An 18,892-nucleotide genomic window follows, 5' to 3' on the forward strand; every position below is an offset into this window, starting at 1 on the left:
CCCTGAATAGTTGTGTAGCCCTAGACAATCTTTAATAAACTTATTGTTGGACTGGCTAGGCCAAAATGAAAAAGTCCTGTCTTTTGGAACCTCCACAGAAGCCAGGTCAATTTACGTGAGTGGCTTGTAATGCATTAAGCCCACATGTATCGAGCACCTGCTGGGTACACAAAGCGCTGCTCTACGTTGGGAAAGGGTGATAGAATCGTGGGTGAACTATAATCCTATTCATGGAGAGAAATCTGGTATCTGGAACAAAGTGATAGATGTGCATACAACTGTAAGGTCTGCAGAATGTGTCATGGTAATAGCAGAAGAAACAAACTCGATGTGAGGCTGCTAGTGATTACAAAATAATTCACAAAGGAGATAACATCTGGCCTGAGCCTAGAAAATAGAATTAATACTCTGAAAGGGGGGATGAAAAGCTGGGGCATTCCAGAAAAAGGGAATGGCTTCTGGCCAACGCTTACTGAGCACTGAGCATATGCCAGGCATTTTTCTTAGTATTTTACATCTACTCATTCAGCACACGTAACCACCCTACAAATGGGTACTATTATTGTCTCTATAAATGCACAAACTGGGACACTTGGAGTGTAATCCAGGATTGGAACCCAGGTGACATACTGTCACATCAACCTGAGTAGCTGGTATGTGCTCTGCTGAACTGGGAAGAGGCAGAGATGTAGAGAGAGCTCAGGGCAACATGCCCAGAAGGATGGGGTGAGCCTCGAATGCCAGTCTGAGCAGTCTTTGTTGGATTCATCGGACAGCGAGGAGTTGACACTTGCCTTTGAACTTGGGTTGGAAAACCACCAGGGTGTTTACCAAGTCATATGTTGTTCACAGATTGATGGGACATTTAAAATAGACATTCCCCCCGTTCTCCTGGGCTACAGTAAGGAACGGAGCATGATTATCGAGCGGGGTTTTGACTCCGTGCGAAGCCTGAGTGAAGGCTCCTACATCACCCTGTTCATCACCATGGAGCCTCAGCTGGTTCCCGGGGAGTCGGTTCGAGAAAAGGTAACCCTGTTTCCACTTTAGAATCACGTGTCTGATGTTCATGAGACACGAGGAATGCTTGCTATGCTTTTATAAACACAGAAGCCGTGGCCCAAGCAGAGGTCTCCTTGCCAAAGTTACCATTCACTACCCTTTCAGTCTGGACAAAATGAGGGGAGACTGTGGATTTGTGTTTCCATTGAGCTGATCATTAGATTGATCAACAACTTAAAATTTCAGGCAACTGTAACACATGCTCCAGGTGTAGAAGAATTTTCTTAAAGGAAGAAAAAAAGCAGACTACTCTTTTATCTTGACGTTTATTGGCAAGCGTGCCGAAATACATTTCCACGTCTGACCTCACATCCCTGGTTGTCCTGTGTGTTGAATCAGTTTATAGCATCGTAAGGCTAGGCGACCTTCAGGGGTCACCTCATTTCAGTGCCTTCAGATACTGTAGAGCACAAATACTCTAATTCTGGATGGCTCTAGAACAAAGAGTTTCCAGAACTTCCATTGGTTAGCAACTATTTACCAACCCTCATAGCTGGGAGACACTTTCTTAATATAACTTGCTTCTGCAGCACTGATGTGCGCTGTCCTCATTGGTTTGGGGAGAAAGTTACTGATCATGACCTCTTAATACCATAATACAATAACCACCACCACCACCATCATGTACTGAGTTTTTACTCTGTCCTCGGCCCCGTGTCGGATAGTTGACGCACATTCTCTCTTAATACTCACAACTGTAGTGTATGGTGGGGTCTTGGATTGAGACATGAGGAAAGTGAGGCTCAACCCTCCAGATTCACCCAGGCAGGAAATGCATTTATCAATTAAGTGTCTGACTGAAAATCGTATATATTCAACAAATATTTACTGCTGATGTGACAAGCATTTTTCAGGTACTGGGAATACAACAGCCTAGAAAAGCAGATAAAAATTCCACAGAGCTCACGTTCATGTGTAAGCCCAGCATGTTCCCTCCTAAACTAACCTGTATGGATTCTCATGATGATTCTTTCGTTTATCCCTTGTAATCAACACTCAGATGGAGAATGGGGAAATGAGCACATTCCTCTGTTTCTTTTTCAGCACTACAGTCTGGTTCACAGAGACACATACTATTACTATTCCCCTTTGCAAGGATTATTGGAAAAATAAATCTACGGAAATTCAAATTAATCTTACATGCTAGCCTCTGTCACTAAAGCTGTGACAAATATGGTCTCTAGAAAACATGCCAGATAGGAATGCAAGCTGGTGCAGCCACTCTGGAAAACAGTGTGGAGGTTCCTCAAAAAACTAAAAGTAGAACTACCCTACGACCCAGCAATTGCACTACTAGGTATTTATCCATGGGGTAAAGGTGTGCTGCTTCGAAGGGACACATGCACCCCCATGTTTATAGCAGCACTATCAATAATAGCCAAAGTATGGAAAGAGCCCAAATGTCCATCGATGGATGAATGGATAAAGATGTATATATGTACAACGGAGTATTACTCAGCAATCAAAAAGGATGAAATCTTGCCATTTGCAACTACATGGATGGAACCGGAGGGTATTATGCTAAGCAAAATTAGAGAAAGACAAATATCATATGACTTCACTCATATGAGGACTTTAACAGACAAACAGATGAACGTAAGGGAAGGGAAATAAAAATAATATAAAAACAGGGAGGGGGACAATGCATAAGAGACTCATAAATATGGAGAACAAACAGAGGGTTACTGGAGGGGTTGTGGGAAGGGGGATGGGCTAAATGGGTAAGGGGCACTAAGGAATCTACTCCTGAAATCATTGTTGCACTAGATGCTAATTTGGATATAATTTTTTTTTAATTAAATTTAAAAAAAAGAAAGAAAACATGCCAGAATATGTGCATTTCAAAATATTTCTAGGAAGTGAAACGTATATTCTGGATGGTTTTCTTTATGTGTAAACTCAAGATAAAAGCCAACAAGCATGTTTACACAAAAAAAATGCTCCCAGACAAAAGATGATTTTGCTATTTCCATGTATTCTTAACAGAGGAAAAAGCACCCCATCTGGAGGTGAGCTTCCAAAACCCAGGAAAGCAGTCTGTCTGTGACTGTGGCTGAGAGGCTGAAAACCAGAGGCTTCTTAGCACCCGACGCCCTTCGGGCACTAACCCCCTATCACGGTTCTGAGCTCCGAGACATGACGCCCTCCCTGAGTCCTGTAACCTTCCCGCCTCCGGCCAGGTAACGAGGCTGTTTGCTGCTGCCTTCAGTGGCATTTCACTGCCCCTCTGTGGCTGTGCGGAGCATTTCTCTTATGCCTCTGAAATGAGGGCTTAAGAATCCCCGTTGGAGGACAGGTTCTTTGCTGCTATTTGATAAGGAAGGCATGTGGACTGATGCCCCCTGATGTCCTGGCGGAAAACACTACTCAGTGATTTCCCCTGCAGATTATTCGGGAAAGAGAAGCTCTCACCTGAGGATAATAGAGGCCAGAACCTTGAATTGTTTTTCCACTTGCCAGCAACTTCCAGGATTAGGAGACTGGAGTCTCCCCTCCGTCGTCCCATAGGGAACCGTTCCATAGGACTTCTTAAAGGGATTTACTCATGGAATTTTCTTAAGATGCAGTAGCAACTCCTCAAACTCCTACTGTAACTACTTTACATTGTCTTCATAGAAGTTAAGTTTTTAAAAGTAGATTTTTTTCTGTTAATAAAGTCTTCCTCTCATTTCTTTCTCCTTTCTTGCCTCTGATAGATGAGTGACGTACTTAAAAAGGTATACCAAGCATTTTGTTTTACATTTGTTGGTCAGTAGTTCTAAGGCTTCTAATTAGCTGCTTTTTGTCTCCTGCCACTTTGTGGAAGCTGCTGGATGCTAGTGTATGTGTGGTCCCTTGGCAACGAACCACAGATGTCTGAATTTCCATGAAGAATGTCCAGCCTTGTCTTTCGGCCCGTTTCGTTTGGTCAGAAAGATTCTTATTTAGCCTGGAATGTAGGAAAAGTCATGGGTGTGAATGTCACCTCCATGCTGGGCACTATCTCCAGTTTCCAAGCCTATGAAATCCATGAGATGCTTCTTGCCGAGACAGCTGCAGCCCTGACGGTGATTTGTCGTGGGTGGAGCTGTCTCAGTGTGGCTATTCAAGAGGATAACCACGCTTAAGTTTCAGTAAACACTGACACGAACCTACAGGTCAAAAAAATAGAGCCAGTCAAGAAACTTCCAGGTTTCATTTTGAATCAAATAGTGAATTTGTCAGTTAGTCCTTGATTTGTTTCATAATAAACCAACCCAAATTCTTTTGGCACTAAGCTTTCCCTTGGTACTTCTTAGATCACTAATAAAATGGCATACTCCTCCTTAAATCATTGTTTTGCTCCATTAAATGGCATCCTGGTGGCCGAAGCAAGTAGCAATGACCATTAAGAGATACTTATTTAAATGCTTACCTCGTGTATGCTCTGTGCAGAGAGGAACACAAAATGATTCAAACACGGGCCCTGCTCTCACAAAGCACTAGTTACATAGTCAAAACACACAACAGCACGTCCAGCTGCAAGTGGTAGAAAAAGGTTTCGGGGCGCCTGGATGTCTCTGTCGGTTAAGCGTCCAACTTTGGCTCAGGTCATGATCTCGAGGTCCGTGGGTTCGAGCCCCACGTCTGACAGCTGGCTGTGCTGACAGCTCAGAGCCTGGAGCCTGCTTTGGATTCTGTGTCTCCCTCTCTCTGCCCCTCCCCCGCTCACACTGTCTGTCTCTCTCAAAAACAAACATTAAAAAATTTTTTTTCAAAGAAAAGAAAAAGGTTTCGACACAGTTTTTCAAACTGGGAAGGCCAATAATCAGTACTGATTCCAGGTTTCTGTTGCTCTTTCTGGGCAATGCTTATTTGGCCTCTTAAGTATTCCTCTAGCACCTGTGTATTTAGAATCTCTGGGCAAGTATCTTAAGTACCGGATTGCTTATTAATGCATTCCTCTAGACTAGAAGTTGCTTGAGGGTACTGGTTCATATTCATTTATCCACAGTGCCTGGAACCTTTTAGATTCTCAGCAAATATTTTCCAAATAGTTGGGTGAGTAAGTAAATGAATGAGTTTAAAGCAAACCGAGTTGAATTCCACTGGGTGCTTTGTTTCATACCACCCTTGTTTCGTAATTTTTCATCTTTGTAAAGTTACAATGATTTCTGGCATGACAATTCTGTCCTAGGAGTCTGTGACACGCCCATGCCAAAGTCTCAGAAGCTCGCCTTTTTCATTTGTTTATATATCCATCATAACCATACATTGGGCAGCTCCCACTATGCTCAGTGGTAGGTGGTACCAGATCAATCTGAGTCAGATGTTCGGATTCGGATGTCGGGGACACCCCGTGAGAGTATATAGGAGGCATCTGGAAACGTCTCCATCCTACATCCTACCTAACCCCCACAACCACTACCCCAATTTTTCGGGATACAGAAATCAAATTAGAAATTGGAGCCACAGTCTAGCTCCAGTGTAACAGAAATCAAGAATAATTAGGATAGCCTAGATTCTATCCCAAGTCAGAAAAAAGTCACGGGTTGTCTTCCCATTCATTCACTCGACAATATTTGTTACACGCCTCCTTTAGGTATTATGTGCCAGGTAGTATCCTTGGTACTGGAGATAAAAAAAAATAAGATCGAGGGGCACCTAGGTGGCTCAGTCGGTTAAGCGTCCGACTTCAGCTCAGGTCACAATCTCGCAGTTTGTGGGTTCGAGCTGCACGTTGGGCTCTGTGCAGACATCTCAGAACCTGGAGCCTGCTTCGGATTGTGTGTCTCCCTCTCTCTCTGCCCTCCCATGCTCATGCTCTGCCTCTCTCATTAATAAATAAACGTTAAAAAATTAAAAAAAAAAATAAGATAGAAACAAAATCTTTGACTTCAAGAATCTTATTCTCTGGGGGAGACAGAGTAAACATATCAGTGGTTTTGAATGCTAATAATAATAATAATAAAGCAGAGTATGAGAAGGATAGCTGGGTGCATTTCCATTCTCAAAACAAACAGATTTTCAAGCACTGCCTAGAATCTAAATCCTACTTAAAAATTAACTTTCCTAATAAAATTTTATTTGAGTTTGTCCTGAAACACTGCAGAATATAAGCAACCATGCATATGTTATTATACTAAGCAACAGAAATCTTGTAAAAACATTTAAATATCTGCTTTTGGCAAGCTATTCTTTAGTAATCGCTTTAGGGGAAAAATTACAACATGTGTCTAAGGCAACTAGAATTTGTTCTGTGTCATCTGCTTTAAGTTACTACTAAAAGTCTGGGAATTGGGGCACCCGGCTGCCTCAGCCTAAGGAGTATGCAACTCCAGACCTCAGGGTTGTGAGCCTGAGCCCCACGTTGGGTGCAGAGATTACTTAAAAATAAAATCTTTAAAAGTCTGGGAATTGGTAGCTTATCTTGGATCAGAGAACCACTTAAGATAAATATGATACACTTGATGCTAGTTCTGCTTCTTTTTTTCCCTGAGACCCATTACTATTCTGTATTACATCCATTGTGGATTTAACATTTTTTAACACATCAGTATATATCTGTCGATTTGTTGTGCATTTAACATGAGTTGCTCGAGCTTTGCATTTGAGACGTTAGATTACTGAGCCCCTCTCCCCTCTAAAACCAATGTCAAAATACATATAAAGCTACTGCTTGTTCTCATCAATCAGAATTAGTACATCAGTTTACATTTTATAGGCTGTTCTAGTTTTCGTAGGGCTGCTTGCCTGTTGACTACTTTCTTTCAGTCCTGTTCAATATATTTTAAGTATTTAATGAATCCATCTAATTTTTAGATTATAAATATAATTAAATAAAGCCCTAGGGACACCAGGGCATGACGATATTGTAAGGGGTCACGTAATCGTAGTTCCTGAAGCATACATGTAGTTCCTGTTAACCGTAAGATCTCAACAAATCCTACTGTTGTCTCCCGTAATCATATGTAAACTCCATGGAGTCTTTGTTTGTGAAGTTTGATTCTCAGGAAGATGAGAAATTGCTACAAGCAACGGAGAAGTTTCAAGCTGAATGTGCCTTAAAGTTTCCACATCGTCAATGCCTCACAACAGTGACTGACATAAGTGGAAAAACCGTCTTTATCACTCGTTACCTCAAGCCATTAAACCCTCCACAGGAGCTCTTGGAGGCCTGCCCCAACAACCCACAAGCAACGGCAGTGAGTATTCCATGGCCAATTAGGGCTGCTGCTAAAAATATGTTAAATTTTCAATATATTGCCCTATAACGACCATATTTTATAATACTTAAGATAGTCACTCTATCGAGATCATCAGTGGTGAAAGAAATGATTAACACTTTTTTTTATTACTGTGAAGCTCACTTTCTGTAGAAAAGTCTGAAGGTACCAGAGAGGGTAATAATCCTTAGTTCATTCTTTCAGTGAACAGTTGTGGGTGCCTCCTGTGTCCCGGGCACTATACTGAGTGCCGGAAATTAACCTTTGGAAGATGCTTTACACTTTAGCAACGTCTTCATTACGTGTCCTCCGTCACTTTGTTGGGATTTGAACCTAGGCCTCTGACTTCCGAACTCATGCACTTTCTACTATAGCAAGATAACTATTCAGTGTTATACTTAATATTATAGGCATCATTGAATTCAAATTAAGCAAACGTTATCTCCAAGATTTGAGGATGTACAGCATGTAAGCCAGGACCACAGAGCACATCCATGCTGGGCCACTAAGTACACAGGCGCATCTCTGCCTGTTAAACATTCTTTTTTTTTTTTTTCCAAATTTTTATTTAAATTCTAGTTAGTTAACATATAGTGCAATATTGGTTTCAGGAGTAGAATTTAGTGATTCATCACTTATATACAACACCCAGGGCTCATCCCAACCAGTGCCCCCCTTAGTGCCCATCACCCATCTAGCCCATCCTCCATGCACCTCCCCTCCAGCAACCCTCAGTTTGTTCTCTGTAGTTAAGAGTCTCTTATGGTTTATTTCCCTCTCTGTTTTTATCTTGTTTTTCCTTCTCTTCCCCTATGTTCGTCTGTTTTGTTTCTTAAATTCCACATATGAATGAAATCACATGGTATTTATCTCTGACTTCTTTTGTTTAGCATAATACACTCTAGCTCCAGCCACAGCATTGCAAGTGGCAAGATTTCATTCTGTTTGATGGCTGAGTAATATTCCATTGTGTATATTTCCCACACCTTCTTTCTCCATTCATCGGTCGATAGACATTTGGGCTCTTTCCACAGTCTGGCTATTGTTGATAGTGCTGCTATTAAAAGCAGGGTGCATGTACCCCTTCGATTCTGTACTTTTGTGTATCCTTTGGGTAAATACTAATAGTGCAACCGCTGGGTTGTAGGGTAGTTCTATTTTTAACTTTTTAAGAAACCAACTATATGGTTTTCCAGAGTGACTGCACCAATTTGCATTCCCACCGACAGTGTGAGAAGGTTCCCCTTTCTCCACATCCTCACCAACATCTGTTGTTTCCTGAGTTGTTAATTTTAGCCATTCTGACACGTGTGGGGTGGTATCTGTATTTCCCTGATGATGAGTGATGTTGAGCATCTTTTCGTGTGCTTGTTAGCCGTCTGTATGTCTTCTTTGGAAAAATGTCTATTCATGCCTTCTGCCTATTTCTTAATTGGATTATTTTCAACAGGCATTTTAACAGAATGATTATTCACCATTCTTAAGTGAATACTGTAACCCAGAACTATCATTAAAGAGTAGATAGTATAGGGAGTAGTTGCTGCTAATAAGTCATTAACATAATTTAGCAACAGGTGATGGTGTATCTTTTTGCAGATATAGATATATCAAAAAAAACAAAAAAAACAAAACACCTGTGTTCCACATTTCCTTTACTTTTTTTATTAATCAATTTGTATTAAAAACCATAATAGGGACTCCTTCTATTCCTTCTAGTAAAAGGGAAAAAAAATTTCTCCCAGGAGAGAACATAGAGGAGTGATGATGAAAATATTTAAACCATTTTTAAAATCATGGCTGACATAGAAATAAGGTGAGGGGGAAAGTCAGAGCCAGGAAACAACAAAGCAGATTCCACACGGGTGACAGCCTGGAATAGCGTTTGCTCTGAGGTTGTCAGATTATTCCTAATGCCTGGACCTGGGCTTTAGCAAGCCACAGGGCGATCGGGGAAGGAGGTAGTGCCAGGTATGGTGCCAGGGCAGGGAGGAGGGTCAAACTAGACACTCGGGTGCAGAGCTGGGACTCTTGACAGGTAATGTCAATGATGAGTAAGCCAGGAAATACCCTGCTTTGCAGAAGGAATCCTGCCTGTTTCAGCCTTGACTCTGGATGGAAGAGAAACAAGATAAGTCTCCCCAAGGAATTCCCAATAACCAAGTTGTATTTTTTCACACCAGGAACTAAAATTCACACTACCTGTATGACCAAACAAAACTTCAGCTGAAAATATAATTGAAAGTATTTCCCTGTTGGTAATGCCCCTAAATCCCTGTCAGAAGGAAACACAAATCTTTCTAGAAGAATGCTCTTTAAACTCAGCCTTAAAGAGAAAAAAAAAAAAAGTTCCAAAGTTCCAAACAACACAAACATATGATCATTGAAGAAGAAATAAGTCACCATGAAGAGGGTAAGAGTTAGCAAACACAACAAACTACAGAATTGGGCCACAAAGACTGCAGATATTAGAATTATTAGACTTGGCCTATAAAATAGATATGTTTAATAAGTTTAAGAAATCTAAGCAATTGAGGGGCACCTGGGTGGCTCAGTCAATTGGACGTCCGACTTCAGCTCAGGTCACGATCTTGTGGTTCATAGGTTCGAGCTCTGTGTTGGGCTCTGTGCTGACAGCTTGGACCCTGGAGCCTGCTTCGGATTCTGTGTGTCTCTCTCTCTCTGTCTCTGTCCCTCCCCCTCTCATGCTCTGTCTGTCTCAAAAATAAATAGTAATCATTAAAAAAAATGTTTAATAAATCTAGGGAATTGAAAATGAAACAAAAGAAAAATAGGCAGATTGCAAAAATATTGCATAGTACTTACAGAAATATAAAATCATTAAAAATAGAAAGTGAACAAACAGCTTAAGCAGAACATTAAGTACAGTTAAATACAGACTTAAGTTACATACAGGTAAGTACAGAGAGTTAGTGAGCTGGAATTTACATGCAAAGAAATTACTTGGAATATAGCACAGAGATAGCCAAAAAGCAGAAGATGAAAAGGAAAGGTTAAGAGACATGGAGGACAGAGGGAGGAACACCAAATCATATATGAAAGGAGAAAAGCAATGTTCAAAGAGAGCTGAGAATGTGTTAAGATTTGACGAAAGACAACAATCCTCTGATGCAGGAAGCCCAATATACCCTACACAGGATAAAATGAAATTAAAATCTAGGCATATTACAGGGAACTACAAAGATGATCTTAAAGCAGCTGGAGAGAAAACAGATTTTCTACAAAAGAACAATGATCCGACCAATCAACTTCTCAGCTGTACAAATGAAGTCAGAGAAGGAATAATACCTTCAAAAGGCTGAAAGAAAATAGCCATCAAACTCGTCATTTATATCCAGTGAAACTGTCTTTCACACAAACATTGGGAGAATTTACAACCAAAAGAGTCTCACTTAAGGAATTTCTAAAAAATAGCCTTCAAAGAGAAGGAAGGCTCTCAGAAAATCCTAGGTGCGACACTAAACAGTAGATAAAGAAAATGGGAAACTTGTGAGTAAATGGAGACAGGCATTGTCTTCATATCAGTAATAATAGAAGTGAGGGTGAAAAGTAGTGACAAAACAAAAATCCTGGAAAAAACTGTGTATATGTCAGGACAGGATTGATGAGGATATTTTAATGCACTTGTATTTCCCAAGAGGAGAGTCAAGGTATTTATTAACTTTTAGAGTTTAAGTTAAATATTCACATTGAGATTCCTAGATTAATCACTTAAAAGAATAAAAGAAAGTATGTATAACTTGCAAAATTAACAGGAGATAAGTAATGAAATGGGGGTGAAGAAAGTGGGGAGGGAGAAAAAAAAGAAACAGAAAAAAGTATGAGAAATAAAAAGTACAGAATAAGGTGGTTAAAATGGCCGAAATGTTTACCAGTAATCACAATCAGAGCAAAGAGATTAAACTTTCTGATTAAAAGACAAAGACTGTCCGGGTGCCTGGGTGGCTCAGTCAGTTCAGGTCTGACTTTGGCTCAGGTCATGATCTCACGGTTCGTGGGTCTGAGCCCCACATCGGGCCCACCGCTGTCCGCTCAGAGCCTGGAGCCTTCTTCCGATTCTGTGTGTCCCCCTCTCTCTGCCCCTCCCCTGCTTACAGTATGTCTCTCTCTCAAAAGTAAATAAAACCTTTAAAAAGATTAAAAAAAAAAAAAAAAGACAAAGCCTTGTCAAACTAGATGTTTAAAACCATTTATAGTGGAACTTGACAAACTGATTCTAATATTTATATGGCAGTGCAAAGGGTCAAAGTAGCTTAGACATCTGGAGGAGTAAGAAGGTGTCGGTAGGAAGATTTGCCACACCATATACCCAGACTACTTACAAGACCATAGTAATTAAAGGAAAATGGTATTGACACACAGATAACAGAAAAATGGAAAATAAAAAGTCCACTCAAATATGACCCACTCAAACCTGACACATGACAAAGCTGGCATTGGAAATTACTAAGGAAAAGACTGACTATTACATAAATTTCACTGGGATCATTGATTTTTACATATGGGGAAAATAAAAATAGACTCCTACTTCACAGCATTCAAGGGCAGATAGATTGAGTACTTAAATATGGAAGCATTTTTTTTTAAGTTGATTTATTTACTTTGAGAGAAAGCAGGGGAGGAACAGACAGAGAGGGAGAGAGAATCCCAAGTAGGCTCCCCACTGTCAGCCTAGAGTCCGATGTGGGGCTCAATCTCATGAACTGTGAGATCATGACCTGAGCCTAGACCAAGAGTTGGAGGCTTAACCAACTGAGGCACCCAGGTGTCCCTAAATACGAAGGCATTTTTTATCTGTATGACTTGAGGTAGAATTTCTTAAATAAGATAGAAAAAGGCACAAGCTATAAAGAAAAAGAAAAATACATTTGGCCATATTGAAAGTGCGAACTTAGGGGCACAAGGGTGGCTCAGTGGGTTGGGAGTCTGACTCTTGGTTTCGGCTCAGGTCATGATCTCACGGTTCTTAAAACTGAGTTCCTCCACCGGCCCTGAGATCACAACAAGCAGCCTGCTTGGGATTCTCTCTCTCCCTGTCTCTCTGCCCCTCTCCTGCTTGCTCTCTCTCTCTCTCTCTCAAAACTGAGTAAATAAACTTAAAAAAAAAAAAAAGGTGAGAATTTGGGTTTATCAAAAGACACCACAAAGGAAATGAAAAGCCACAAATAAGGTGTTTACAACATATATAATAGCCAAAGGAATACCAACTAGAACATATTTTTAAAAACACCTGCAAATCAGTAACAAAACGTGCAGAATACTGAAATAGAAACTCACGGTGGGACTTGTCCTGCCAGCCAGGGGCCGTTTCCCCTAGTTATAGCCAGTTGGGCTGGTGATGAGATGGAGGGTAGGAATGTCTTTTATTCTTTGAGTTCAGAGAAGACCAAGAGGCTTCAGACGGGGCCTGAAGGATTGGGCCAAACCTCGCGTCTACCACCAGAGCCCTCTTCCAAGCAGACACCAAGGGAAGACACCCTCTTCCAAGGCCCGGCCACCTCCCAGCCGGTTCAGTGGACTGCTGTCACAGTGCACACGGGGGCCGTGCCGGCCACCACCACCAGCAGAGCGAGCCCTTCCCCCAAAGACTGGTGCCTGGTGCGGGGGCCCCAGGCCAGCAGCACCGCCGCACCCCTCCCCCACCCGTGCGTACCGGGAGCGAAGACAGAGACCTGGAGGTTCGTAGGTTTTCCAAAGGAAAAGAGAGCGGCGTTCCTAACCAGGCAAACCCTCACCAAGCAGGTAGCTTGCTGGGTTTGGAACAGGCTGAGAAGAAAAGTAGTGGGACAGCCCTTTGGAGAAAGCCATTCTCCCAGGGCCATTCTCCCAGGGCCCCTGCATCTCTTGAGCTCGGCAGGGTTGCTCACCCTCTCTGGTCTCGTTCTTGGCAGGATTCCTTGTTAGAAGTTTTATTTATGTTTTGTGCACCTCAGCTGAGCACGTGAATGAAAGAGTAGCAATTGGAAAAGCTGCGCTTTCTTCATAGCCTGTGGGTCTCCTTACAACGAAACTAGGGGGTTGTGACCCGACCGGCCTACCAACCTACTACGGTGAGATTCATTTGGGAGAAACCAGCTGTAACTGTTTAAAAATCACTGTTTCACTCTGTTAATTCAACAAGGATAGGAATGGCTGTGCCAATACAAGTTTTCTCCTTTAAAACAAACAAAAAAGAGGGGCATCTGGGTGGCTCAGTCGGTTGAATGTCCGACTTCAGCTCAGGTCATGATCTGGAAGTTCCTGAGTTCGAGCCCGAGGCTGCCTCAGATTCTGTGTCTCACTCTCTCTCCGCCCCTCCCCCACTCACACTCTGTCTCTCCCTCTCTCAAAAATAAAGATTAATTTTTTTTTTAATTCAGAGAAGTGTAAACTTGAAAGGCCAAGTAAGCATATGAAAAAGATGTTCAACCTCCTTAGAAGTTGCATGAATAGGAGCTATAACTACAATGATGCCCTGATCTTTGTTTCTAAATACGATTACCCTCTAAAAAGCTCCTTGGAGAAGTGGCTGCTTTTCGGACTGGGCTAGAGAAAATACAAGATGATTGTAGAAAGTCTTTCCAGGGGTGCCTGGGTGGCTCAGTTGGTTGAGCCTCCAACTTCGGCTCGGTCATGATCTCGAGGTCTGTGAGTTCAAGCCCTGCGTCGGGCTCTGTGCTGACAGCTCAGAGCCTGGAGCCTGTTTCAGATTCTGTGTCTCCCTCTCTCTTGCCCCTCCCCCGCTCATGCTGTCTCTCTCTCTCTCTCTTTCTCTGTCAAAAATAAATAAACATAAAAAAAAGAAAAAAAGAAAAAAAGAAAGTCTTCCTATACCATCAAGTAAGGAAGTGCAGGAAAAAAAAAAAGAGAACATTTCAGAGAGACCTAGGAGCCAGTGTCTTCATCTGTAAAAGGATATTAACAGTGACCTCCTTCCTAGGATGCTTGGAGAGGGTGAAATGAGTGTTAACACAACACTTAGCTTGGTAAGCACTTAGCCCTCACTTCATTCCGCACACATCAATTTTGTGATATATAGAACTCTTACAAGAAAATGAGGTCGAATATCTAGGTATCTACTTTATCAGAAATTAATTTTTTCAAACAGGAACTGTTTAATTATTTTTTTGCTTAAACAGGAACTGGTGGCCCGATATGTGTCATTGATTCCTTTCTTGCCTGACACTGTTTCATTTGCTGGCATCTGTGACCTGTGGAGCACATCTGACGTAAGTAGTTCTCCCTCACAGATTTACCAGTTTGAGCTGACTTCACTGAATATTGGCCAAAGGCTCGTATAATTTTAAATTGCAACATTCATTAGTCCTTATAAAAATCCGTTTGGTCATCTGTTTGGCAGGATGAGCTAAATTCTGAAGTATTTTGTCTTTCTGGTTCAATTTGCCCAAGTTCAGAAATTAAGAAAAACTTTTGTTATTTGTACAAATAATAATAAAAAGTACTTCAGATATCTTAATACTGATTTATCCTCCCAGTATTACCTCAGCAATATCCCAGCTTTATTCATTGAAAGAAAAAAAATCAAAATGACACTCTATATTACATTTGGAAATTACATACTCCACAACTGATGGGCTTTTTATGGCAAACCGTGTCATTATTGATTCAGTATGTATTTCCTGGTCACACACCACATATCACACACTGTACTAAACTGTGGCTATGAGCAAAATAAACATGGCCTCTGCCCTCCTGGAATTTACAATCCATGTATGTTACGTTACATCCAAATGGCTCCCAGGTAGTAGGACACGAACACATACCTTATCACAGGTATTCTGCTTCTGGATCTCATGTGGTGCTGTGTTTGCATAAAATTAAACTATGTTATACAACTCCCGTTAAGGATAGCTCTAAACCAAAGAAATTTAAGCACATCTTATTATTTTTGTTGAAATTTAAGTACACTTTAAATTTTTGCTCCCCAGTCTATTTTGGCAACATAATGTTGACAATATTAGAGGTAACATTTCCGTTACCTCAAGACATCTAAAGAAAATATGCAAAGGACAGAGTAATTCGTGTGCTGTAGAGCCAGACTGGCTTTACCGCTTCCTAAGTATTACCTCACCTGTGTTTCCTTTCCTCATCTATAAACCTGGAAGATGAATACTTCCCTCAAGGGTTTATTCTAGGATGAAATGAGGTAATGCATGCAATATGCTTAAAATAATTTGGGGGCAGGGAAAGGGGAGATATGAGTAAGCAGAGCACAAATGATTTTTAGGGCAGTGAAAATTCTGTGATACTCTAATGATGGGTACATGTCATTACACATTTGTCAAAACCCATAGAATGTACCACACCAAGAGTGAACCCTACTGTAAACTGTGGACTTTGGGTAATTAATTATGACATGTCACTGTAGGTTCCTCCATTATTAACACTCAGACCACTCTGTAGGTAGATGTTGATAGTGTGTGGAAACAGAGGTAGATGGAACATTTCTTCTTCCCGACTTTGCCGTGAACCTAAAACTGCTCTAAAAATAGTATTTAAAAACATATTCAACACACAGGGAGCTATTATCTATAAATTCAAAATGAAGAGTAAAACTTTGAAATTTGTCTCCCCTACTCATAGTGTTGATTCTAGGAATCCATGGAATCGATGTCAGAGAATATACCATGTCCGATAGAAGTGTTCTGTTTTTCTTTTTTTTAATTTTTTTAATGTGTATTTATTTTTGAGAGAGACAGAGCATGAGCAGGGGAGGGGCAGAGAGAGGGAGACACAGAACCCGAAGCACGCTCCAGGCTCCGAGCTGTCAGCACAGAGCCGGACGCGGGGCTCGAACTCAGAAACCGCGAGATCATGACCTGAGCTGAAGTTGGACGCTCAACCGACTGAGCCACCCAGTCGCCACTGTGTTTTTCTTTTTTAATGATTTAAAACATAGTATCAAAATCTGGAAACATATTTTTAAAATAGGTCTATTTATACTTTAAGGCACTAATTTTAACAGTGACTTTTGAAAAATCCTGTATGTCCAATCCAGAATGAAGCAATCTACACAGTGTAATTTTTCTTTTCTTCCTGTCAGCAATTTCTTGATCTCCTGGCAGGAGACGAAGAAGAGCATGCGGTTTTACTATGTAATTATTTTCTCTCCCTGGGTAAAAAGGCCTGGCTGGTGATGGGCAGTGCTATTCCTGAGGTAAGACCACACAGGCTGGCTCCTACAGAGGAGTGTAGTTGTCTAACATGGCTGTTATGTTCCAGAAAATGAACAGTACTAATTTGCATAGCGATCCTTCGAGATGCAAGGCAAGTGGCCCAGAGATTCCATTATGGGCAGAGAGAACCAGTGATTAGACATGAAATCGTTTTTTCAGTGGCACTTGGACTCTGATCGGTGCTTCAGATGAGGGGCTTTTTTTCGGCAAATCTGAACCGCTGACCACTCAAAGGCCCCACCTGACTCTGTCCTTGTAGTATGAGCCCACACCTGCCCATGTTGCTAAAAATTCTGATTCCCTTAGTGATCTAGTGTTAGATCACTAGTGGCAAGGTGAGAGGTCTCCCTTCTCATGCCCACTGCTTCCTCAGGCACCTGCTACTAAGCAGCAGGTACAGCAGAACAGAGCAGACAACCTCAGCAGCAAAGAAAAGAATGTTAGCAGCTATCTTCTGATATCATTATTGTTCATTTTATTAGACTGGAGACAGCAAGAGATTAGAATTTGTTTCCCCAGCCCACAGCAAATATGCCTCAATTTGGGGTGCATTTGGGGTAGTTGGGGGTACGAGTTTAGAAAATTCACGTGAATTGAAGCAGTGTATCCAAAGAGTGTATCGAAAAGAGGCCCCAGGGCTCTAGGACTCCTCGGGAATTAAGTAGCACGACTTGCCACTAGGCAGGTAGGATCACATCCGAAAAACGGATGCATTCTCCACCATCATCTTCCAGAGAGCCTGGTAAAAGGAAGAGAACACTAGGCTAGGAAGTCACAAGACCCGAGTTCAAGGCTCTGCCTATTCCTCATGAGCTGTGTGGCTCTAAGCGAGTCAGTTCACAACTCTGAGCTTTTAAGGAAACTAGGATATAATTTTTACCCTGCCTTCCCCAGAAGGCTGTTGTGAGCAGTAAAGCAAATCCATACAGGAGCAGTAAATGAATAAATGTTTGCTATGAGAATTTAAAAAAAAAAAAAAAATCCAGTAAGACTCAAGTATTCTGAGTAAAAACTTAAAGTACTTCTTCAGACTCAACCCCCAAACCCACCCACCCCCTAGGTGTGTTCACTGTTAACAGTTTGGTATGTTTTTCAAAACATCTTCTATGCATTTACATAATTATAAAAGTGTATCAAGTACTAGTTAATGTAGTACTCAGGCATAATCGTTCGCCTTCTCAATACTTAATCAGTTATCCCTGTTTGGTCTATTACAAGGCAGTAGCAGATACGTGCATTTTGCAAAAAGGAACATTTGATTTCATTTCTTAAATCCAGTGCAACCTAGAACTTCAAACTAGTTTCCACCATTAGCCATTAATTTTAGAAATTAGGGGTCCAACTAAAATAACGAATTGTGTGTGCAAACTAATCTTGACTTCAATTGCATAATTAGTTGGAAGTTGTTTTAATGACTATTTTCCTTCAGGGTCCAACTGCCTATGTTCTAACTCGGGAGCAAAGTCACTATTTAATATGGAATCCCTGCAGTGGACATTTTTATGGACAATTCGATACATTCTGTCCCTTAAAAAGTGTGGGCTGTTTAATAGGTCCCGATAATGTAAGTATTACCATTGGATGGCTTTTTAATTGACCTGATTTACTATTTTATGTATCAAAAAAATGTATATAATCATATACATATCCCAGTTAAATGTAGTATCAAGCACAGTGGCAACAGTAATAACTTTTAGTTGAATTAGTCACCTGATCAGCTGAGAAGAATGAGGGTAAGGAAAATATATAGAACTTAGATGCAGAGGACCTGACTTTGTGTCCTGGCTCTGTCCTCAGTGTGTTTTGAGAGCTAAGTGAGGCAAATCTACCACCTGGGAAAACTGGGTCCCTCCCTTCCATCCTTCTTCCTTTTTCTTCCCCCGCCCCTTTCCTCCTTCCCTTCCCCTTTTAAAGACAGACTCCCAGGACCACCAGGTGATTCTGGTTACACCCAGTTTTGGAGGCACACTTAATTACGAAGGGTACTGTAGAAGACTGGTTAAAAACAGGAGTTACGAGGTCCGAGTACCGGAGTTTAAACTTCAGTGTCATCACTTACTAGCTGTGTGAGCTTGGGAAAGTTTCTTATGTCATACAGCCTCAGCTCCTTCACTGGAGGTAACAATGGTAGCAATTATGTTGTAGAGTGTTGTAAGCTGCAGACGAGATATGATCAATGCAAAGCAGCTAACAAACAGGGACAACTCTTTACTAGCTGCTGTCATTCTTTTTATCATCATTCTCTACCTTAGTGGTCTCTGAACTTTCGGCATCTGTCAGAAAAATCATTTGAGCATGCATCCCCAATGTGTATTTTGTACTGAAGTACCATTAACATAGTGTTATATTAGCTTCTGGTGTACAATACGATGATTCAATAATTTTATAGATTACTCAGTACTCACCTTAAGAAATGTGCTCTTGATCACCTTTATCTATTTCACCCATTCC

The 18,892-nt window shown here is 41.2% G+C and overlaps 1 protein-coding gene across 1 annotated transcript in view; it reads left to right on the forward strand.

Moving 5' to 3' along the window:
- CC2D2A (coiled-coil and C2 domain containing 2A) overlaps positions 1–18,892 on the forward strand; it is a 148,732-nt gene that overhangs the window by 116,245 nt on the left and 13,595 nt on the right. The window contains exons 29-33 of the mRNA XM_049630321.1: positions 853–1,029; positions 7,023–7,226; positions 14,384–14,473; positions 16,309–16,422; positions 17,871–18,005. Coding sequence (XP_049486278.1) covers positions 853–1,029; positions 7,023–7,226; positions 14,384–14,473; positions 16,309–16,422; positions 17,871–18,005 — 720 coding nt within the window. The remainder of the gene's footprint in view (positions 1–852; positions 1,030–7,022; positions 7,227–14,383; positions 14,474–16,308; positions 16,423–17,870; positions 18,006–18,892) is intronic.

The sequence above is a fragment of the Panthera uncia genome, chromosome B1, assembly GCF_023721935.1.
Source record: "Panthera uncia isolate 11264 chromosome B1, Puncia_PCG_1.0, whole genome shotgun sequence".
Classification (NCBI taxonomy): domain Eukaryota; kingdom Metazoa; phylum Chordata; class Mammalia; order Carnivora; family Felidae; genus Panthera; species Panthera uncia.